Source organism: Ranitomeya variabilis, chromosome 3 (genome assembly GCF_051348905.1).
Source record: "Ranitomeya variabilis isolate aRanVar5 chromosome 3, aRanVar5.hap1, whole genome shotgun sequence".
NCBI lineage: Eukaryota > Metazoa > Chordata > Amphibia > Anura > Dendrobatidae > Ranitomeya > Ranitomeya variabilis.
Window position 1 is genome coordinate 475,010,035 of NC_135234.1, and position 24,888 is coordinate 475,034,922.

Genomic DNA, 24,888 nt, shown 5'->3' on the forward strand with positions numbered 1-24,888 from the left:
AACCGCCAAGTGCCTGTGAACATCAATGCATACCCGTACCATTGTACTTACTGGCATTGTCCACTTAACAACCAAAATGTGGACGAGTTCTTCTGGGCTGGGATGCTAAATTTTCCTGATGGCACACTGGGTGAACATTGTGAAGGTTGAAGTCACACCCTGGCATGGCAAATTTGCTCCCAATGCCAAGGACTGCTGGCCCTAATTCTATTAGGGTTTCTTCCACCTCCTACAGTATTTCCTACATCCCCTCCTGCTCCTCCTCATCCTCCATCTCATAAGTGACATCTCAGAGCATGTCATCCACATCAGCCAGAAGCTGGAAGCTGTGAAGCACTGTCTCAGCAAAGCAGCAACAAGCTAATTTGTCTAGGAGACAACCCATACACCATGGCACAGTTACTTAAAAAAACAGAACAGACTGATCTGTGTATTTTGCCACTGAACCTACAACCAAGCATGGTCGTGTGTGATAATGGGTATAACCTGGAGATAGTAAAAAAAAAAAAATTGACAAAACCAGCTCACCTACTAGGCATTTGTTGTGGGGAAGCCCGGATAACATGCAGTCTTCACGTAAGGCAATGGAACAAATGGAGGAGAAAATCCAGCTTCCAAAAATATCAAAATTTATTGAAGATAAAATCCAAGATCCAAAAACATGGTTCACAGGAGAAGAAATGGCAGCATGTTCCATTTGTTCCATAACCTGGAGATGGCTGTGAAGCTTATCAAGCACACACACCTTCCATGCTTGGCACATGTGGTCAACTTGGTAGTTCAGCGGTTTCTGAAAACATACCCTTATTTGCCCGAGTTTCTGGTCAAGGTATTCTTCATCAGCACCCATTTCCTCAATTCAGCTACAGCTGTCGTGCCCTGGCCGTGCTGCAGCAGCTCATGCAAGTGCCAGCTCACAGACTGGTGTGTGACATCACCACAAGCTGGAACTCCACATCAAAAAGGGTGTATTTGCAGATGCATTTTTCCTGTGAAGAGATGCTCAAATAGTGCACAAATTTTACTCAACATGTGCACATACCCTTATCAATATTATATTGCTCACCCGTAGACTATTCTAAGGTCTGGACTACATTTTCTTGATACACAACCCTCAAAAGTGCATATACTTTATGACCCTATGAGTACCAATACATGACAATTTGAACAGAATGTGTATGAGGCCTTCCTTTATGTTTTATACAGGGTGTATCTGAGTCCCTTATTATAACAGTTCTTGCTTCCTTCATAAATGACACTGAAATTTCCTGTTTGTTATTACAAAAATTAATTTTATTTTACTTTAATTTTTTTAAAATCCTTTTTAATTTTTGCCTTACATTCAAGTCATTATACAGCAAAAATGTCTCTTAGCATTTTTATTCCTGTAAAATGCAATTTCTTGTTGGTTTGGAATGTTTTATTGTCATGGCTTAAATGGGACAAAAGGTTATCAGCAGTGATCTGAGAGTCAGAGATGCTTCCAGGGGTCTTCCCCATGCTGTTCTCTTTTCACTCAGCTCTTTTACTATTCATTTTAACATTTTCACTGCCCCCAGAACTCTTTGTAGTGTCTGCTGGAAAAAACTCGGCTTTCCCATTGACTCTCATTATACTCATTACTCGAATCGAGCATGTGATTATTAGAAATTGCTCGGTTTGAGCAATAAGCACCCGGGCATTTTGGTGTTTGCTCATCCCTATTGGGATAAAATCTTTGCAAACTGATATTCTGTTTTGACTTTTATCCTAAGACATGTGGCAAGGCTCGTTAAAAGGGTCGATCCTGACTTTTATAATTATTACTTCCAATTGGGAGGAAGAGAGCTAGAACTCTAGTGCCACCAATTTGCAGACACAGTGTTTCGGGGTACCGCCCCTCTTTAGTACCACGAAACACAGTGTCTGCAAATTGAGATTCTGGTTTGGCTATTATCCTAAGTCATGTGACAAGGCTCATTAAAGGGTCAACATTGACTTGTAGGATTGCTACCTTCCAATGGGTGGCACTAGAGTTCTAGCTCTCTTCCTCTCTGAAGAGACAATTTGCATAATTAGCATATTACCCAGAGGAGCATTGCAGCTTTAAGCCTTCTCATCTCGGCATGCTTAGCATGTCGATCTCCGCATGGAGAAACAATACTTCTTGGATACTTCCAATAGCTGGCACTAGTATTCAAATCCTCTCCCTCTCTGAATGAATGAAGGAGCATTGAATGGTGTATAAGCCTCCTCACATTGGCATGCTGAACAAGGCATGTCACTCTTCACAAGGAGAAACAATACCCTCACATGTCATTCTGGTCAATCAAATAAAAAGGTTCCTCCCTGGACAGTAAATTTATATGCAGTGCCCTTTCCTCCTCAAAGCCATGCCTTGAGATTAGTGGACATACATAATTTTCACTCTTTTAAAATATCCTTTAGTCAAAAGCATCTACTTTTTAAAAGCTTTTTAAAGAATAGCAGCAATATTTAAAAATGTTTTGCCATGTTGGCCTATTCATGTTAAAGGGACACTGTCACCCCCCCCAGCCGTTATAAACTAAAAGAGCCACCTTGTGCAGCAGTAATGCTGCAGTCTAACAAGGTGGCTCTTTTAGTTTTTGATTCATTTATTACCTCAATAAAGCGTTTTAAAAATTGGCCACAAATACCAGATATTGTACCTGGAGGCGGTCCGAAGCGTCCTCTATCAGTCTCCCAACTGCTGTCACTCTTCTCTTCAGGGGCAATGGTCGCCGCCCCCTGCGCGCTGTTGCTTCTTAAATCCGGCGCCTGCGCTGTGCGTGCCTGCCTGGGGCCCGCACTGTGTTATTCATTATGCACAGTGCGGGGCTGGGGTTCCTGGGCATGCGCACTGCGCTTGTCAGACGCTCCCCCGGTCCCCCGCCTTCCAGCATTGCTGGAATATACAGGTTTCATTGCCGACGTTTTGAACAGCCACAAAGAACAACGCTGGAAGGCGGGGGACCGGGGGAGCGTCTGACAAGTGCAGTGCGCATGCCCAGGAACCCCAGCCCCGCACTGTGCATAATGAATAACACAGTGCGGGGCGGGGATTCAGGAACAGGGTGGCCGCACTGCCCGCACAGGCGCAGTCACGCACCCGGCATCTGAGCTGTGACTGACAATGAAGACTGCGCAGGCCCCAGGCAGGCACGCACAGTGCAGGCGCCGGATTTAAGAAGAAACAGCGCTAAGGGGGCGGCGACCATTGCCCCTAAAGAGAAGAGTGACGGCAGTTGGGAGATTGATAGAGGACGATTCGGACCGCCTCCAGGTACAATATCTGGTATTTGTGGCCAATTTTTAAAACGCTTTATTGAGGTAATAAATGAATTAAAAACTAAAAGAGCCACCTTGTTAGACTGCAGCATTACTGCTGCACAAGGTGGCTCTTTTAGTTTATAATGGCTGGGGGGGGTGACAGTGGCCCTTTAAATGAGTGTTTCATACTTCTAATACAATATATTTCTACTTTTATGGGCAGCTGAAGGGTTTAGTTAGTAATTTAATGGAAGGAGCATTACAAGATTGAGCACTGCTAGGTCTTAGTTTGTCTTTTGGAAAGTAAAAGTTAAATCAATTTTATAGTTAAATAAAATATTTTCATAATCTGTCTCATATCTAAAAGACCAATACCAAACCACCATGGATAGGAGATCACCAGATAATCTATGAGCCCGGGAATAGTTACAAATAGGCCTTTATTTATAAAGTTGGCAACAATTACATACAACAATAATAAAAAGTATTTTATATGCCAATAAAAAATATAAAAATATATATATATATCTTACTCACGAGGTCAGGAAATGAACAAGCTCAGTTAAAAAAAACCCCACTATAGTATCTCATTTCTAGTTGTGCATATCGTAGAAATGCAAAGGTTACCATAAAAAGTGCTAAAATATCGGAAAAAACGTGTAGAATTGTAAAATATGTGCAAATCACAAGAGGACTATATAGCGCTGTGCAAATAGTGCAAAAAAGTGCATAATAAAAATAAGGGATCATATAACCCAATAACACAAAGTACCCACGTGTACAGGCCTATATACAGGCCAAACAATAGGCAACCATATGCCTATATAAGATAGCACAACATAATATATGAAAATTATATATATACCTGGGGGATAGCTGAGACCTGAACATGCGTGGCGCATGCAGGTTCAGGTCTCAGCTATCCCCCAGGTATATATATAATTTTCATACATTATGTTGTGCTATCTTATATAGGCATATGGTTACCTATTGTTTGGCCTGTATATAGGCCTGTACACGTGGGTACTTTGTGTTATTGGGTTATATGATCCCTTATTTTTATCATGCACTTTTTTGCACTATTTGCACAGCGCTATATAGTCCTCTTGTGATTTGCACATATTTTACAATTCTACATGGTTTTTCCGATATTTTAGCACTTTTTATGGTAACCTTTGCATTTCTACGATATGCACAACTAGAAATGAGATACTATAGTGGGTTTTTTTTTAACTGAGCATGTTCATTTCCTGACCTCGTGAGTAAGATATATATATATTTTTATATTTTTTATTGGCATATAAAATACTTGTTATTATTGTTGTATGTAATTGTTGCCAACTTTATAAATAAAGGCCTATTTTTTAACTATTCCCGGGCTCATAGATTATCTAGTGATCTCCTATCCATGGTGGTTTGGTATTGGTCTTTCTATTACAGTGGCTTCCACTGATGATATTTCACAGCATACCCTAACCACGGGTGTATTTTGGTTCATTAGTGATATCTTTCAGAGTGATAATATAATTTCGTGGATAATTCTGGGTATACTGTGTTTAATACTCATATCTAAAAGTAGATTTAAAAATGCTGATAACATTTCCAAATTGTGATTTATTCATAACAACCATTATGGATGATGGCAAGAAACATTTATTGTAGCACTACAATCAATGTCATTTTGTAGGACCCATTGCTAAGATTGATTGCTACAATGAATGCAGATCCACAGCCAAACAGACGCAGGATCTGCTAGTGACCAAGACAAAAGTTTTTACTGTACACAGGCTTGGAATGTAGCCTAGCGCAGCTGTTACACCGGTAGTAATCTCCATTTCCATACAGAAGCCAGAGTGAGCTTACAGTCATTAAATATTCAAGAAAAATCTCACTGGAATTGTCTGTACTGCCCTTGTGCCAACCTTGTTTCTGATTTACCTAGAAACATAGTATTTAGTAACTGTATCAGTTTTCAACTGATAAAAAAGCTTGGTTCTACGAAGTCAATTGACTTTACTAAAGGGCCGACCAATATTACTCCTGCCCCACAGGTGGTCATCATTAAGTGTGATAGGAAAATAATGGCAAGGCATCAGAGCTTTATATTAATGTCTGTAGGTCATGCTTCCTGTATTTCAAATAAAAATAAATTCCTGAAATACATTATTATATTTAGTATAGATGAAAAATGTACAAAAAATTGATTTATTCTTTGCTTGTTAAGTTGCTAGTGCTCGTCATTAGATTTCCAAAGCCTGCAACTGTTCTACTGCTATGTCTTCATGACAATACCTTCTGCCTTTGCACTGACCTTATTCAGCTGTATCATAAGAACATTACAGAATGTGTATCCAATTTACCAGTGATATCTGTGTGTTCACATATGCAAACCACATAACTGCTACTATTCAAGCCAATTTTTAGTAGGAAATGGAAAAAAAAATAAAACAACTAAAAAATGTATAGTTCAAAGTGGTTTATTGTTATATTTTCTTTCAGGAATGCTGTTCCTTTTAGATCATTTTAATTTTGTGAATAAGTTGACCATCATAACAGTTCTGATACCAGATTTTATTTTCTAAGAATTGACAGCTGAGAACAATAAAAAGTTGGGTTTAATAATAAGCCTAAAGCAAGATATATAATCTTTATAACTGTCAGCTGCACATTATAGTATCTATTTTTCTCTGCTTCCCCATTTGCTTGTTCCCTGACCATAGAGGTGTGCTCCACATGGTTTTTTCTAATCAAAGAGTGTAGAATGTCCTGGTAATATCTTTCCATATGTCTTACAAGACAAAAAGATTTAGCATGTTGAAATTACAAGACAAAAAGATTTAGCATGTTGAAATTTCAAAATGTTTTATTTCCCTTGAGATTTTTCACCACAGGACTGTAAAGAGATGTCCATTAGTATCAAATTATCAGCAGATCCTACCGAAACAAAATGATTCACTGCTGCTCTAGTTGCTACATGAAAATAAGCTCTTATTTAGTGCACACAACAGCAGATAGGATCTTAATGGTTGAAAAACAAAACTAAACTTCCATCTATAAAACATCAAAAGTTAAAGGTGGGAGTATAGCTGGTTGAGGGTTGATGGGGCATATACTCTTGGTACTGGGTCCCCAAGAAGCCCTTTTGCCAAACTGTTTAGAGATAAGTTTTAGGAATCAAATTTTATTCTTTGCTTTGTTTAATCATCTTAGCTACAACTTTACATAAAAATGTAAATTGGCCCCATAGACTTCTAGTGAGGTGTCTTTATACTACTCAAAGCTGTACAGGACAATATATAGAGGAAAAATGAGAGATTTTTCTGTACTGGTCGTGGAGTCCCATAGGAACAATAGAAGACACAGGAGAGTAAAATGCTGTGGTTTATTAGGCCAGTTTCACACTTGCGTTTGGAGCAGCTGCGGAGGGCTGCGGACTTCCTCCGTGAAGCCCCGCCTTCCGCCGCTAGCTCCGCCTACTTCTGAATGCCGCCCGCATGCGGCCTGCGTACCTATCTTTAACATTAGGTACGCAGGTCGTGCGGCTGTATGCGGAGGCTGCCGCATGCGTCGTTTTGACGCTGCAGATAAAAAAAAATGCTACAGGCTGCGTCCTACGCTGGTCGCCGCAGCGTCAAAACGACACATGCGGCAGCCTCCGCATACAGCCGCACGACCTGCGTACCTAATGTTAAATATAGGTACACAGGCCGCATGCGGGCGGCATGCAGAAGTAGGTGGAGCTAGCGGCGGAGGGCGGGGCTTCACGGAGGAAGTCCGCAGCCCTCCGCAGCTGCTCCAAACGCAAGTGTGAAACCGGCCTTATTGATGCATTTCAAAGTTATCACACTTCTTTAGGATAACCACAGTTAGTTTGATACCTTCAAAATGCATCCAGAATAAACCGCAGCTTCTATCTTCGTACGTCCTGGATCCTTCCTATAGGAGTCCAACAGCAGTGCAGAAAAAGCATTCTACAGTTTTATTGTGGTTATATTGGCCCGTGGTTCTGCAGCAGTTGGTCAAACGCTTGTTTAATGTTTTGGGTCTCACAGCGTCATCGGGTGAGAAATTACCCCCTACTACGCTGTCTGTTGCTTCCCAGTCTCCATAGTATCCCTGTACAGAACAATAACACAGCCTTGTGAATTAGCCCAAAGGATTTGGTGCCGAACACAACATGTTCTCGTTTTAATTCTGCCACAGAAAGTAAAGTTGCATGTTATATGCACTTTAGTGGATGAAATATCTGTTACTGTTGCAGATAGTGGTGAAAGCAATTAAATGAAAATTGAAGGATTGATAAAGATATTATTTTGTACATAGAGTAGATCAAAGTTTACATCTTGAGTAAAAATGACACTTTTCTTTTAGCTCTGATACGCTTCTAAATTCTTCTGTCTTGAAATCTTTATTAAACATGACACTTGTTATCAAGTTTATTATATCAGGAAAAGGCACGGGGACATTTTATATTGTTTTTTTGACATTGACCCTTCTTCTCAACTGCTACTTCTTCCAAACACATATAAACACCACAGTTTGTGACTTTCTATTTTGACCTTGTACTTAACATGTAAAATTGTAAGAATGTCAATTTCCATGTAAATAATGTAATAGCCAGGGATTACATGATATGATTTATTCTATCTATAAATTCATGCCTTTGATAAGCCATACACAGATTGTTGGTATGGGAAATGTTTGCCTTTTAGTAACATAGTAACATAGTTATTAAGGTTGAAGGAAGACTTTAAGCCCATCTAGTTCAACCCATAGCCTAACCTAACATGCCCTAACATGGTAGTATTTTGATAAAGTACATTGTAAAGTCAAGCAGCGGGCAAAGGTAGAGATACATGGAAGATAGTTAAGTATATGTTATATTTTATTATAAAATACTTCATTGCTGCAGAAATATAGTGCATGCAATCATGTTAAATTAATAGGCCACCAATTCCACTACCTCTTTGATCACATTTTGTGGACCAAATGTTAGAACCTTTAATATTCTAAGCATTAATGTCCAATATATTTAAAACATTATTTATAATAACTATAAAAAAATTATTATTTTTTCCATTTTTTTCTTCCATGAGTTTTCATAAAATCACTATATTTAGTACTGACATAGAAATTCACACCGTTGTGGGGTTGAGAAATAATATTTTTTCTAGCTCATTTTCTAACTTGAAAAAAGTTGCATACATGGAAATTGATCTTACATTAGGGTAATTGATACAATTAATTATAGTATATGTTTTTTTAACGTAATAGCAAAAAATATTTGTCTGAAAGCAGATTTTAAAAAAAAAAGTAATTCTAAAATCCTAGCTTGTCTGCAATCAGTCTGATTAAAAAGGAATCCAAGTCAAGTGATCAACGTTTCTGACAGTCTTATGTTGTTCTACCAACAAAGTAGTTATTAATGTAGTGTTTCAAAAAAATCTTTACATAATGGGAATTATTAATCAAAAAATTAGTGAACATGTAACCCCTTAAAAAATATTTAATTTCAAGATATTTAAAATACACCACCCAGTGTTTATTGGCAGTAAAGTAACTGCCTAATTTTAAGACCAAGGTCTAGCGCATACCCTAAACTAATCCTTACTAAACCCTGCCTAACTGTGGAGGTTGGCACCCTAGCAACGATTTTTTGGCGCCCCCACTCAGTGTAGGCTAACCCTCTCTGCCCTATCTCACCCTACAATGCAGGTGAGAAAACAATAGCATAAGAACAGAGATGAAAAAAGACAAAAAAATGGTCAAAAAAATATAAAAACTAAATATAATAAACTTAGCAAAAAAATGGGGTGGAAGGTAGTTAATAGGAACAAGATATCGTTTCCTAATAAGAAATATAGCAAATTAATTGATATTACGTGCTATATTCTAATGGGTATGCTACCAGTTTTGCCACATAAATATTGTATTCAGGCAAAAAACTTCTTTTGGACTAGCACCCATACCACAAATTAGATGTGTCCAAAAGGAGGCCAACAACCATATGCTTTATTCAATATCATTAGTGGCATATGTATCCACACATTCATTAGGTTGATAACTGACCACCTTAATAATCAATGTAAGGTACCTGCACAATATTAGATAACCCTAGGCATGTCCATAGCCACTATCATACTGCTTGTTATTCCTTACAATGCATTTATGCTATCGCATGTTAGTTTGTAACAATATGTCGTGCCTAGTAACGTCAGGTACCCACATGAAAATACATTTGACTCAATTGTACGGTATGTCAAATAATATCCACAGTTTTGCATGGCATTTTGTCACAATACATTATGCCTCGTCCACACTATTGCATGTTACTTATCGCAATGTGCTGAGCCTCAACGAGTTTCCCCAGTTTGGTTCATCAGGAGGCCTATCAAAGAAGATTAATGATACCGGATGCTGTAGATGAATAGCATGGCCAGCGATCTCGCACGGTGGAATTTAACACCACCGGTAATGTTATGGCTCCAATCAGCGCTCAGACTAATTAGTCATGGCACAGAAAACCTGAGTAATATGATGTTTTACCTGCTACAAACCCCTCGCTACTCCGGCGTGCATATCCCTCTAATGCGCAGGTACGGAAGTGCTGAGACCACGTGTTCAAAACAAAACAAACGTTCCTATGCAGCAGTGCGCATGCGCAGGGCCCGCGTACTTGCCCTAGTGCGCATGACCAAATACATTGATGCCGCCGGCATTACACGATATAAACATCAGGCCTATGCGCATGAACGGATACCAAAACCTCATGATACCGCCAAACAAACACACAGCTGCGCAGAACCGGATGTGGCATCCAATGTGCACTCAGAGAAGCGGTACGCTGAAAAAAATACCAACACTTCAGTTCTGTATGTGGCATCTAATGTGCACTCAGAAAAGCGGTACGCTGAAAAAATTTTTTTTTTTTTATTACCAACACTTCAGTTCCGGGTTGCAAACTTACACCAGAGCATCCTAGATACTGAGTACAGATAACATGTTAATAGAGCGCTATCAATCTTGATACTTTTGTACCCAAGTATATAAGGCATAGATCCCTGCTCGGTTGATTTCTAGGGGTTTAAACAGACAAATAGATAGAGCTAATGAAAGATATTATGTCCCATCCAGAACAATAAATTTCTTAATAGATTTACCATACAATGTGGCGAATATACAAACATGCATTAACATAGCCACTCAACAAGCCCATATTCTCCCCATTCTGAGGGGCAACTTCAACCCTAACCCTCATCACAATATATCGAGAAATGGAACTATTTTATGAAGCAGGTATATGAGAGATACTCATTTAGGCCCTTGGGGGACAAAGATTGTAACCTGTACATCCATTCCGTTTCTTTGCACTGAATGGCTTTATCCAGGTCTCCCCCCCTTATTTTCAGTCTAATCAACTCCACCATATTGAAGTTTATCTCTTTAAGATTCCCCCCATGTACTTCATTCATATGCCGAGCCACCGGGGTGTCTCTCTTATTCCTTATATCCCCTACGTGCTCACCCACCCTCACCTTCAATTCCCTTATCGTTTTCCCGATGTAGTCTTTTGGGCAGGTGCACATAGCTTTATAGACAACCCCGGTGGATTTGCAGTTTCCAAAATCTCTAATGCGGTATTCTCTACCATTTGATGCGCTGCAGAAAGTTTTACATTGTGTCATAATTGCACATCTGGAACAATTCCCACATTTATAGAAGCCAATGGGCTTTCTGTCAAGCCATGTACCTTCCTTCTGAGGTTTAACATACAGGCTTCGGACCAGGGCATCCCCTATGGTCCTACCTCTCCTGTACGTGATACTAGGCCTAGAAGATATCAGATTGCTGACATTGGGGTCTGCAAGCAGTATCCCCCAATGTTTCTGAAACACCTGAAATACCCTCTCAGACTGTCCATCGAAGGTACCAATCATTCTGACCATACCCTCATTACTATCCTGGTCTTTTTTGACCAGGAGGGATGGTCTATTGGCTCTAAGCGCCTCCTCAAAGGGACCATCCAGTACATTCCTTGGGTATCCTTTTGCCCTAAACCTGCCATACAGATATTTTGCTTGTTTCCTGTAAACCCCCACATCTGTGCAGTTCCTCCTAATACGTAGGAACTGCCCTTTTGGTATTCCTCTTTTTAGGGGCACAGGATGATGGCTACTCCATCGTAACAAGTTATTGGCAGCTGTTGGCTTACGGAATGTACAGGTCTCAATATTTCCATCCCGTCCCTTTGAAATAGTCAGATCCAGAAAGTTGATACTATGCTCATGGTACTCACAGGTGAATTTCAAACCTATAGCATTGTCGTTAATGTCCTCCACAAATCTACAAAAGTCACTAGCCGAACCGGACCAGAATATCAAAATATCATCGATATATCTGGTCCAAAAATTAATAAAGGGGCTCCACCATGCACTCTCTTCCCCAAAAATGAGGGTTTCCTCCCACCAGCCCAGGAAGATATTAGCATAAGTGGGGGCACATGGGCTCCCCATCGCTGTCCCCCTGAGCTGCTAGAAGTACTTACCATTAAACAGAAAATAATTGTGGGACAGGACAAACGACAAAAGGTTCTGGACAAAGGCGTTATGATCCCAACATTCCACTGCTCTACTACTCAGGAAGTGAGCCACAGCCCTAACCCCATATTCATGTGGGATGGGGCTGTACAGCGCCTCAACATCAATTGACGCTATAAGTACATCACTCCCTAGGGTAATCCCCTCTAACATGGACAAAAGATGGGATGTGTCCCTGACATAAGATGGGAGCAGTGTAACAAATGATCTCAGAACCCTATCCAAATAAACTCCACTATTTTGCTAAGTTTATTATATTTAGTTTTTATATTTTTTTGACCATTTTTTTGTCTTTTTTCATCTCTGTTCTTATGCTATTGTTTTCTCACCTGCATTGTAGGGTGAGATAGGGCAGAGAGGGTTAGCCTACGCTGAGTGGGGGCGCCAAAAAATCGTTGCTAGGGTGCCAACCTCCACAGTTAGGCAGGGGTCAGTAAGGATTAGTTTAGGGTATGCGCTAGACCTTGGTCTTAAAATTAGGCAGTTACTTTACTGCCAATAAACACTGGGTGGTGTATTTTAAATATCTTGAAATAAAATAGTTATTAATGTAGACAAGAATTTTGGCAATTTCTTTGAATTTGTAAAAGTTTTCTGAGCATATGCTCTTTTTCCTTTATAGGCTTCTATACTTTTAGGTCTAAGTCAATACGATTTATTGAAGAAAGCTCATGAAATGTTACAAATTTCTGAAGCATCATTTGCCTTCTTTAGTAAATGCTCAAAACAATGATATTTTTGTTCTTGTCTTTAATATTTTCTTACAACTGAAAATAATTATCTGGAGTAAACCTATGATTAGATTTCTGGTTACATGGGCTGTGTGCTTTGAATAATCTAGGTACTTTGCATTGCAGATTCACATAGTGATAAACTTATTAAATCTTGTCCTGTTGCTGGAGAGCCCAGCAAGGGTGCAATTTTCCTTCACAGGAGAAATTCAGGATTGCACAATCTGAATTAAAATCAATCTATCTATGTAATGCACACACCTTGCCGATCCGCCAGAGCAAGAGATATTCTTTCTAACATTTCTTTCTGGCTAATTGATGAGGTGCATTAACAGAGGGCTTTATTCTATTAAACCATGGATGTCTACAGTAATAATATACCTATCTTAAAGTGGCTCTAAAAGAATTAGATAAAATGGCGACCCTGATATAATTCAAACTGCAGCCTGTCCTTGTCATGTGTCAATATGGTTTGCAGACTGAAGATATACAGAGCTGTATCTCAACTGACAAAAGCTGGATCACAAAAGCCTCAATTAGCAGTCAAGACCACAGCTGTCATATGTTAAGAAATATATCTCTTCCTCCATGAGCACAAATGGGGTTATCTCCATCTTCATCCACATCAATGTTTATTTGTGTTTCAGTTGGGTATATTCATTTTCTGTGCACTGCTTTAAAGCTGTAGACTGATGAAGGAGTAGGAGGATAAATTTGGAGATCTTTTTGTCAAGCATAATGTGTGTAAAAACATATTTCTTCTTCTTGATATGACAGTCCTGCTCCTGGCCACTAACTGAGTCATGTGTGATACAGCTCTTGTCAGTTGAGACACAGGTCTCGGGAGCTGTATGTCTTCAGTTTGCAGACAATATTGACATGTGACTAGGACAGGCTGCAGTTTGAAATATCAGACACTCCATTTTATCTCATACTTAGAAAACCTCTTTAAACCTCCCAATCACTCCAACTTCTTAAGGTACCTTCACACTAAACAACTTTACAACGAGAACGACAACGATCCGTGACATTGCAGCGTCCTGGATAGCGATCTCGTTGTGTTTGACATGCAGCAGCGATCTGGATCCCGCTGTGATATCGCTGGTCGGAGCTTAAAGTCCAGAACTTTATTTGGTCGTCAGATTGGCGTGTATCGTCATGTTTGACAGCAAAAGCCATGATGTCAGCAATGTTAAACATGGAGCTAACGACCTGTGAGAACGATAAGTGAGTCACCGCTACGTCACAGGATCGCTCCTGCATCGTTGTGGAGCTGATGTGTTTGACATCTCTACAGCGACCTAAACAGTGACGCTGCAGCGATCAGATCATTGTCTATATCGCTGCAGCGTCGCTGAGTGTGACGGTACCTTTAGAGGTTTAATCCGGGACTAGCATATTGACTACTAATCAACTAGATTCATCTATCCACAGGATAAGTCATCAATGTGAGATCAGTGGGGGTCCAAGACCCCACACCTTCACCAATCAACTTATATCTGATCCAAGAGTAGCCAGATATAAGCTATGTATAAAGTAGAACACATACATTGCTTAGCAGATGCTTCACTGTATTGCAGTTTACCGCCCATTCAACTGCCAGACCCCCACCAATATCACATTGAACCCGTTTTAGCTACTATATCAGAAATTAGCAAAGTTCAAAACCAATGAGGGGAAAAAAATCCAAACTATGACACAACTGAATATTGCTTATTTTTTGCTTATTAGCAGAATATATATATTTATATATATATTTATACATGAAAATAAAAGTTGCATGAAATGAAGAACTGAAACCCTATTTCTAGTTCTGCCTTTGGGGTGTAAATGAGAGGTAACATGAATTGTAATTTTTAAAATGTCATGGTAAAATGAATGAAGCAACAAAAATTTAACATGCATTAACTACAAATGAATGAAAAGTCTCCTTGTTTACAATGTCATTTAGGTTATAGGTGGTAAATCATAGGTACTATGCTGAATAACCTTGCACAGAAGTATCATTAACTTAGCTTTCTGCACCCTCAGAGGACCATTGTTAGTACAATTGGGTTAGTTGCAAACTATCTGGTTTGCAAATAAAACTCACAATTTGTGCATAATGTAGTCTTCGGAATGGAGCAAATTTGCTCTCAATTTCTTGCCAGCGTTTGTTAAGATGGATCAGTGTTGGCTCCACCGCTTTGGCAGCCCCATCCTTAGACAAACGTTCAGCTTGCCTGTGTACTGAATTCAATTCTTCTCTCTTCATCTCCAATTCTCCATCAATCTCCTAGTGAGCAAAACCAATACAGGGCCCAGGGTAGTTAGCTGTCTAATTCATTTACATTAAAAGAAGTAGCATACTTCTGTCACTTATTTCTTATTAGACTTTATTTTGAGAAGTAATGAAATGATACACTAAGATTTTACTAAGTCATATATAATATGGTTAAGTGACTTTATTGTGCCTTATATATTCTTGAAATATCATCCATGTGCTTCTAGTTAAACCAAATGCGTATATTAAAAAAATATTAAATTTTCTCTATCAAATAAGAGTCCATATATTTTTCATATATTTTCTTATTTTGTTATTTAATGACAAACCAAAGCAATAATGAAGCAAAATAAAATGGCTGAAAATAATAGAAAAAAGAAACAGAACTCATTGAATGCTGCTGACAATTTGGATTGATTGGACAGTAACATATGGACATGGTTTGATGAATGAAGTGTGCTAATATGAGAAAGAGTCATCCACGTACTGTTAGTCATTAGTTCATCTGGAACAAAGATACATAACATGAGTCAATATTGTTATCAATATCAACATTTTAGAGGTTTCACATATTGCAAGGAGATCATTTTGCAGGTCTAGTATAAAAACACTGAGTTACTGTGTTAATCCTTATCCTATTCTAATTCTTAATGAATTAATGCTCAATTCTCTTTAATTATCAGAACTACTTTATTAATATAATAAAGATGGCTAATAATTATAATATTACAATCATAGCCTCCACATATTTAACAGTATTGTAAGCAGCTATAAATCACAATACTTTTGAAATAATACCAACACTTGTCTCATAGGTAATAATTACAGACTGTGAACAATATAAATTTAAGTTTTACAACAAAAATGGTCAGTAAAATAAATTAAAGAGAATCTGTCAGCAGGGTTTCGCATCCTGAACATTATGTGCAGTTGTGCTGAAAAGTCTACTTACCCTGGCAGAATTTTTTCTTTCTTGGCTTTTTTCAGAGAATATGAATGATAGCACTAAAACTTTTTCTCCATCATGGTTAGTGGTTGGGTGAAGCCATTTATTGTTAAATTACTGTGTTTTCTCTTTTTAAATCATAATGACAACCTAAAACATCCAAATGACCCTGATCAAATGTTCACATACCCCATTTCTTAATACTGTGTATTGCCCCCTCTAACATCAATGACAGCTTGAAGTCTTTTGTGGTAGTTGTCAATGAAGTTATTTAATTTCTTAGATTGTAAAGCTGCCCACTCTTCTTGGCAAAAAAACTTCAGTTCCTGTAAATTCCTGGGCTAGCATGAACTGTGTGCTTGAGATCTCCCCAGAGTAGCTCAATGAGATTGAGGTTAGGAGACTGAGATGGCCACTCCAGAATCTTCACTTTTTTCTGCTGTAGCCAGTCACAGGTCGACTTGGCCTTGTGTTTTGGATCATTGTCATGTTGGAACATCCAAGTATGTCCCATGTGCAGCTTCTGGGCTGATGATTGCAAATTTGCCTCCTGTATTTGCTGATAACATGCTGCATTAATCTTTCCTTCAACTTTGACAGAGTTTCCTGCGCCTTTGCACCTCACACATCCCAAAAACATCAGTGATCCACCTTAGTGCTTTACAGTAGGAATGGTGCTCCTTTCATCATAGGCCTTGTTGGCCTCTCTCCAAATGTAACATTTATGCTTGTGGCCAAAACGTTCAATTTTGGTCTCATCACTCCAAATTACCTTGTTCCAGAAGTTTTGAGGCATGTCTCTGTGCTGTTTTGCATATTGTAGGCGAGATACTTTGTGGCTTTTGACCAGTAATGGCTTTCTTCTGGCGACTCGACCATGAAGCCCATTTTTCTTCAAGTGCCTCCTTATAGTGCATCTTGAAACAGCCACACTGCTAGTTTTCAGAGAGTCATGTATTTCAGCTGATGTTATTTGTGGGTTTTTCTTTGCATCCAGAACAATTTTCCTGGCAGCTGTGGAAGACATTTTGTTGGTCTACCTGACTGTGGTTTTGTTTTTACTGATTTTCTATTTGTTAATCATTGTTTGAATGCTGCTGACTGGCATTATCAATTCCTTTGATATGTGTTTGTATCCCTTTTCTGTTCTATACAGTTCAACTACCTTTTTAAAAAGATCCATTGACAATTCTTTTGCTTTCTCCATGACTAACAATCCGGAAATGTCAGTGGCTGGATGAAGGATGCAAGAGTCTGTATGGATCCCAGAAACTCACTCAGCTTTTATGCACACACACTGACTACAAGCAAACAGGCCACAGGTGAGGATGTTACCTTTATTAGCCATTCAAACCCATTTGTGTCATCTTCAGTGCATGTTATCAGGCCAAAATCAACAGGTTAAGTGAACTTTTGATCATGGTCATTTGGATGTTTTGGTTTGTCATTACGATTTAAAAAGAGAAAACACAATAGTTTGACAATAAATGGCTTCACCCAATCACTATCCATGAGTGGAGAAAAAGTTTTTGTGCTATCATTCATATTCTCTGAAAAAAAGGCCAAGAAAGTAAAAATTCTGCCTAGGTATGTAAACTTTTTAGCACAACTGTATGTGCAGGTAGCTCTTTTAAAGACAAGTTCACTAATAATACCCTTACATGACTATTTCATTTTTCTGTTACTGAGAAATTAACATTTGAATTGATATGCAAATGAGACAGACGAGCTCTTGTAGATCTGAATCCTGTTTCATTCCATCTCGGCTTCCAATCTAGTGCCATCGCCTCCTCCTTCTTGACTCACAGCTTTTTTATCAGCATAGAGACTGTTAGTCAAAGCCGGAGGAGGCGGCAGTAGGTGGAGAATAGAGCTGGAATGACAGAAGCTTCAGATCTACAACATGTTTTCCAGCTTCATTTGCATATCAAGTAAAACATTGATTTTTTTAGCAACAGAGGAATGGTCTTGCCATGCAAAGGACTAGTCATTGAAAAATCTATATGCACATATAAATAGTTTGGGGGTGACATCCTGCTGACAGATTTGCTTTAAATATGCTTATAAACAGTAAAATAATTAAAATAGAAATAGTATTTAAGGGTTTGTCCATTCACATAATATTGATGGAGAGGTCATAACTATAAAGTTGCTGGAGATCCAACACCTTGCACTCACATCAATCAGTTGCTATTTGCTCCAACGCGATACAAAAAAATTACACACCATAAATGTGCTAAAGATTCATCTATATGAGTGTACCTTGAGCTTCTGCTCATCTTTGGGTTCTGGAAGACTAGCGATTTTCTTTTCAATATCATCCAAACATTTAAGTAAATCATCAGATTGTCTCTTGTACTGATACCACTGATGAGAAATATCCAATGCTTTTTTCCTTCTTTGAGATCTTAAATCCTGTTCGTTAAAGAAATAATGAAAGCACAGTATAACTTTAAATCATGAATACTTCACAGTGTACTTCATTTAACCCTAGTACGCATACCTGGGGCCTCGCATGCCCACTAGGTTAATTGATTTCCATTTTCTGCTTGATTACTTTAGTTAGAATTCTGAAACTCCTCAGGTTAGTTGTTAGTAATTTCCAGTTGTTCATATATTTTTATGTTACAGGCATTTCGGTATACCAAACTCTTTTTTGGGAATACCCCATATTCACATACCTGGTGCCTTTTAGGCCTGTACTAGGTTTACATGTGATTACAAGAGATGTTTTCTGTAAAAAATGTTCAAATGTTATTGTAGATGAGGTAGTTTTGTGTACTAACTTAGAAGGAAAACGTATCGCTTCAGTAAGATAAAAAAACATGTAAAAATATAACAAAAGAGGAACTGTATGCTTATATTGCCATTATAGTGAAACTCATCCAGAATTCCATGCCAACAGGAAGGACAAGAGACGTCTATTCTTGATGGAAATTTGCTATGAACTTTTAATGCCTACCATGATGGAGCGAAGCAACACGAAATGCTTGCAAAGGCAAACTACGGAAGCTAGGATCCAATGTGGTATACATTTTCAGGAACATCCAGAGCCAAGAGAAAAAAAAAGAAAGCATTGTTATATTTGTCCAGGAAAGGAAATCTGAGCATATCTGTACGCTCTTTAGCTGGGGTCACCAGGAGGTCAGATCCATTACGGATCCCCTCCTGGCAGACCCCAGCGCCATTAGTGGGAATGCATCTTTACTTTGCAATTTCAAATAAACTTTGAAAAACATTTTTATTTGAGTTATTCCATGTTATTTGCACACGGGCCTAAAAGGCCCCAGGTATGTGAAAGTGTAGATTATTATGGTTATGTGTTCTAGGGTTTTAATGAAATTATATAATGTTTTCCTACACACAAAAAAACTTTATGGAAATTACTACCTTATAATGTTTGTCTGGGTTACACCTCCAGTATTCATCTGCCAAGGGCACTTACCTTCAATGGAGGTACACTTTCAGAATAGTCAATTGGTCCCATTGTGTTACAAAGGTTTGCAGAGACTCTGTAAGCACAGAATAACTGTTCAAACCAAGCATAATCACTCTTTAAGTGCACCTTCCCACCTACTTGCTTTCCACTTCGCTCCACCCCATTCCTTGATTGACAGCTCTGCCTTTATAAAGCCAAAGAAAGGCAGAGATAGAGGGAAACCAAGCAGGTGGGAAGGTGCACATTAATGTTTGGCCACGCCATGATGCACCAAGCGCCTGTCCTTGATTCGAACAGCCATTTTCTGCCAACAGAGTCCCTTTAATTTACTTGGGAGACCAGATACTCACTTTTTCTCTATTGTAAATGGAATGACAGGGTTTCATTTGTTGCACAATGGCACTCATTTATCAAAACCCTTAAAAGTATCTGTAGCAGTCATATATCGTAGACTGTTATGCATATAAATAAAGCTGCATTAAAATGTAAACAAGTTAGATGAATCACCCACAATATTCATCTATAATTTCTGGGATGACTGGATGGAAATTTTACTTACAGACAATGTATGCTTTTTACTGTGATGTGCAGGTCAATGAAAAAGAAAACAAATGGACATGTATATTCATTCTTAAAATAGGACATGTTTGGATTGAGTTATGTGTGTTATTCTCGAAAACAATACTATATTATGAATTAAAAATGTGAAAAACGTGAAGTTTTTTCTATGTATGCTTTACTTTACATAATTTTTTTAAAAAAATGAACACTTTTGATGAAGTACTCAAGTTCTGGTGCCTTTGGATTTTCTGCATGGATTGTGATACAGGAAAGTATCCCCATAAGGGAGTATATAAATATCAATTAAAGTGGTGATGTGCACATTGCAAATCCTAAGTGTATGGAGGGATGCTGCAGAAACTTGCATGAATACATAGCTATCGATCTTATGACAATTCATATGACTTCATAACCTATATACATCATATATTTATTTATGCAGTTTTAGAAATTTCAGGTAAGTAAATAAGTCTTCTAGAATGAATAGAGCACATCTAGACATCCATAAATGACTTAAAAGTTATTCAAAATTGCTAGAAAAATAAGAGTCTGCTTGAATTTTCAAAAAGTCAATCAATATTCCATTGAGTTTTTTCTTATCTGTCAGGGGTGAATGCCTTTATTGAGTAACAAAAAGTGAAAATCAATGACCTCACTTCTTGAAAACACAACTAATAATGGAGTGCCCTTAAGAAGCAGCTTAAAGAGGACATTTTGTCATAATCAGATACAATGCCAAGCGTCGGGATATTGTATGACATCGCAATCTTGCAGTTACGAGAAATGCTACTTCTTTTTAAAGTGTTTTACAATTCAATATGATTGTAATTTCTGAAATGGTTTCCAATAAACTGTTAGATAATTACATAGAAAAAAATCATTCAAATCTTACAACATATAAAAATTAAAAGTGAATAATAAACAATATTTTCTCATATCTAAATTCCTTTAATGATCTATCTTTTAGTAGCTAATATTATAACATTAATTCTGATTTAATATTCAGCGTCACCTAAAAATGTTTGACTTACCTTGACACTATTATGTTTAGATTGCAAGAGCTGCTGTTTCAGCTTGATTTCTTCTCTCTTTTTATCATCTCCAATTTTAAGCTGAAGATTATTTCCCCTTTGCAACAATTCCCATATTTGCCCATCATTGTCTTGGCTCTGAAAGTGAATGGAATTATAAGGAAGGAAAATGTTACGGTGACATTGCAGCAATAGGGGGTGACTGATCAAAGCTTCTGCATTAAAATACTACTGTAATTTAGTCTGAAAAGTCATAAAAAAATGTTTGAAACAAATTTTATGCTAAAAAATCTAGTGACTTTTGGAGTTTTCATTTCAATTTGAAGTGGCTCTGACAAAATGGGCAGAGCTGGAGAGAAACTGGGGTGGGGAATGACTAGCTTGCCAGCCTTTTTAATTCTGCAAAAGTGCTAGCGTTTTTTACACCAGAAATACTATACTATTCCAGTTCCAACTGAAGTAGCATTTATGGTGAGGTGCAAGGAAGAGACATAATGCTTGTAAGATGCACAAAATTAATTAAATGGCAAGCACCTCCTAATTAAGTTAGAGCACCGTATTACTTTCACATAACAGTCACCAATATCTCAAAACAACCAAAAAGTAGAAGTTTGGGCACACATTTGTCCACCAAATGGACTATGACTGCAACAACTATTTTGTAGCAAAATAGTTTAAAGATAACAAAATGAAGACACTGGAGTAGCCTTCACCAAGTCATAACCTCAATCCAATAAAAAATTTATAGGAGAAATAAAAAAAAAATGTGCAGGCAAGAAGACCTCCAAGCCTGACTTGATCACACTAGTGCTGTCAGGAGGAATGGGCTAAAATTCCAGAAGCTTACTGTGAAAAGATTGTGTAAGACTATTATAACTATTTTACCCAAAGTAAATAACATAAAAGCGATATTAATAATCATGTATATGCAAACTTCTAAGTCATTGGGAATTTGATAAAAGAAACAGAAGCTCAGTAAGAAAAATATTTAGAATTGAGAGTCCTCAGTGATTGAAGCTTAATAAATCATTGTGTCTACTATTATTATGATTTTTCACATTTTTTAAATACTATATTGATTCTGTTCTGACCAAAGAGAGGGAATACTAAGATTAAATGTCAGGAAAAAAATGGGTTTTAGCTAAGGTGTCTAAAGTAAAACTTATTTAGACTTCTGGCTAAAATGTACATACCACCTTGTATAACAAAAATACACTTGCAGCACACATGTAACACTTACAAAGCTGCAAAGCAGTGATAGAGAGGACTGTCAAAATGTCATCACAAGTTTCTTTCATTGACTTCCAAAAAGTAAGTTTGAATTGTGTCATGTGTAATCACATATGGCAAAGAGTGTTCTTGCTTATAATTTTCTTTTTACACCTACTGTCCTACTTTCTTAAAATCATTTTTTTATACAGAATGAAATGTACCAGTGTGAATTGGGCCAACTTCAAAAATAACTAAAATAAGAGAAAAAAAATGGTGCCCAAAAGTCCAGTTTTTTATTTTTCCCATTCTTTGCCATTTTGCGTCCATAGCTTATAATTTACCATATCTTTATTGAAGTCTTCCTCTGTGATGTTCACTCCAAGCTGAATTTCAGCCTCCAGTGGTTCAAGCAATTTCTGTATATCAGAATTAAACTGCTCCAGTTCCTTGGATGAAACCATTGCCTGCATTACGAGAATGTAGTTTATAAAATACATGCTCAAATTTAGCATTGCCAGTTCATTTTTCTTTGTGAACGCTAAGTGTAAAATATAATAAATTAATAAACAGCATTTCACATCTACAGTGAAAAGCTCCTTGACATACTAAATAATCAAAATCTTATTGTTTTTGGAAGCAGCCTCCAATTTGCTGGATAAAAGAGGGTAATGTTATAATGTGGTAAATATGTTGCATTAATTAATTTTTACTGCCCAGCAATATTATATTACATACATTTTGTTAGCGTCAAGCAAATCATCACAAATTTGTTTTGGGCAGATTCACTCAGTTCAGGGGAAAATTTGACTTGCATCAAATAAATTCAAATCAAATTGAATTGACTAAAAATGGGTTAAAAAATAAATCTTTCTACATACTAATTTTTCTTTGGCCTTTCCTGTATCTTCCACACTCTTTGAATGGCTTTCATACCTTCTGTCTTCGAAATTATATCTTCTTTCTTTGGTTTTCCTTCCTGCCAGGTCTTCCATTCATTAGTACTCACAATATCATTTATGTGCTTTGCACTCATATGGCAAGTGTGGTGCCTATTGAATGGAAGGCCCAACCAGAAGACTACAGAAGAAAGATGATAGAAGAGCCAATCGAGGACTGTGGCAGGTATAGGGAGGGTCGAGGAGGACTGAGTATGGGAAATATAAAAAAAAAAACATTAATTCAAAAATGCAACATGTTTGCCACATTCTAACTTAAATCGCTACTAATGTAATTTATTAAACCAAGGGGATAATTGATGTAGTTATTTTAAAGGGAAAACCTTAAAAAAATGTTGAATTAAACAAATACATGATCATATTTTAGATTTACTAATTATTAAATCTATGCAACATGGAAAACAGGGAACTGGTGAAAAAAAATTCCAAACTTTGTTAAAAAAAAATTGTGCCATTTTCCGATACCCGTAGCGTCTCCATTTTTCGTGATCACTGGTTGAGGGAGGGCATGCCATGGGCATTGAGTGAGGGCATGCATTTTTTGCATGCCAAGCTGATGTTTTTAATGATACCATTTTGGTGCAGATACAATCTTTTGATCGCCTGTTATTGCATTGTAATGCAATAAATAAAAAAAACGTAATTTTGGTGTTTTTTTTATCACCATGCCATTTAGCGATCAGGTTAATCCTTTTTTATATTGATAGATTGGGCTATTCTGAATGTGGTGATACCAAATATGTGTGTGTTTCATTTTTATTGCTTTATTTTAAATGAGGCGAAAGGAGGGTGATTTGCACTTTTATACTTTTTCTATTTTTAATTTTTTTTTAATTTTTTTTTACTTTTTGCATGCTTCAATAGTCTCCTTGGGAGAATAGAAGCTGCCACAGACAGATCAGCTCTACTACATAGAGGCGATGATCAGATCTCCTCTGTAAAGCAGAATTACTCACTTGATATGAGCACCAACCACTGGGTGGTGCTTACAGCAAGCTGGCACTGACAACCATAGAGGTCTCAAGGAGACCTCCAGCTGTCATGCCAGCACACCGGTGAACCGTGATCACATAACAGGGATCAACGGTGTGCATATTTCCGGTGCTATTGCCGGAAGCGCTTGTTAAATGCCGCTGTAAGAGTTTGACAGTGACATTTAACTTGTTAATAGCTACGGGTGGATCACAATTCCACCCACAGCTATTGCAGGCACATGTTTAAAACAGCTGACATGTCCCAAGAAAGATGTGGGCTCACCACCGGAGCCCACACCAAAGGGAGGGAGTCTGACATCAGCATAAATGTATGCTTGATGTCGGAAAGGGGTTAAATTGACTGGATAATTAGACAAAAATGTTGTATGTATGAAAACAAAAAAAACCTAAATGAATAGAGAGAAAAAGCTGACGTACAGAAAACCCCTTTAAAATTAGGCTACCATACAGCATATTACAGTCTAGTTAGCTGAAAAGAAAACTGATTATATTTAAAACTAGCTGAAGAGCCCGGCATTGCCTGGGCATAGTAAATATATGTGGTTAGTTATAGCACTTCACTTCTCTTATTTTCCCATCACACCTCTCATTTCCCCCCCTACATCTCTCATTTTCTCCCTTACACCTCTCATTTTCCCCCTCACTCCTCTTATTTTCCCCCTCACTCCTCTCATTCTCCCTAACACTTGTCATTTCGACCTCACATCTGTCATTTTCCGATCACTCCACTATTTTCCTTCACTCCTCTCATTTTGCACTCACACCTTTTCATTTTTACCTCACAACCCTCATTTTCACCTCACACCTCTCATTTTCTCCTCAGTATATACATGTTTGTCATCTCCGTTATATATAGTATACACCTGTATGTCATCTCCTGTATATAG

The 24,888-nt window shown here is 37.8% G+C and overlaps 1 protein-coding gene across 5 annotated transcripts in view; it reads right to left on the reverse strand.

Moving 5' to 3' along the window:
* DMD (dystrophin) overlaps positions 1–24,888 on the reverse strand; it is a 3,762,639-nt gene that overhangs the window by 2,138,205 nt on the left and 1,599,546 nt on the right. For 4 of the 5 annotated variants that reach the window (XM_077296689.1, XM_077296692.1, XM_077296693.1 and 1 more), the window contains 4 exons: positions 22,392–22,514; positions 20,839–20,976; positions 18,070–18,222; positions 14,691–14,873 (listed from right to left, as the gene is read on the reverse strand). In XM_077296689.1, the coding sequence (XP_077152804.1) occupies positions 14,691–14,873; positions 18,070–18,222; positions 20,839–20,976; positions 22,392–22,514 (597 nt within the window). The remainder of the gene's footprint in view (positions 1–14,690; positions 14,874–18,069; positions 18,223–20,838; positions 20,977–22,391; positions 22,515–24,888) is intronic. The other variant, XM_077296691.1, reaches the window with a different exon arrangement.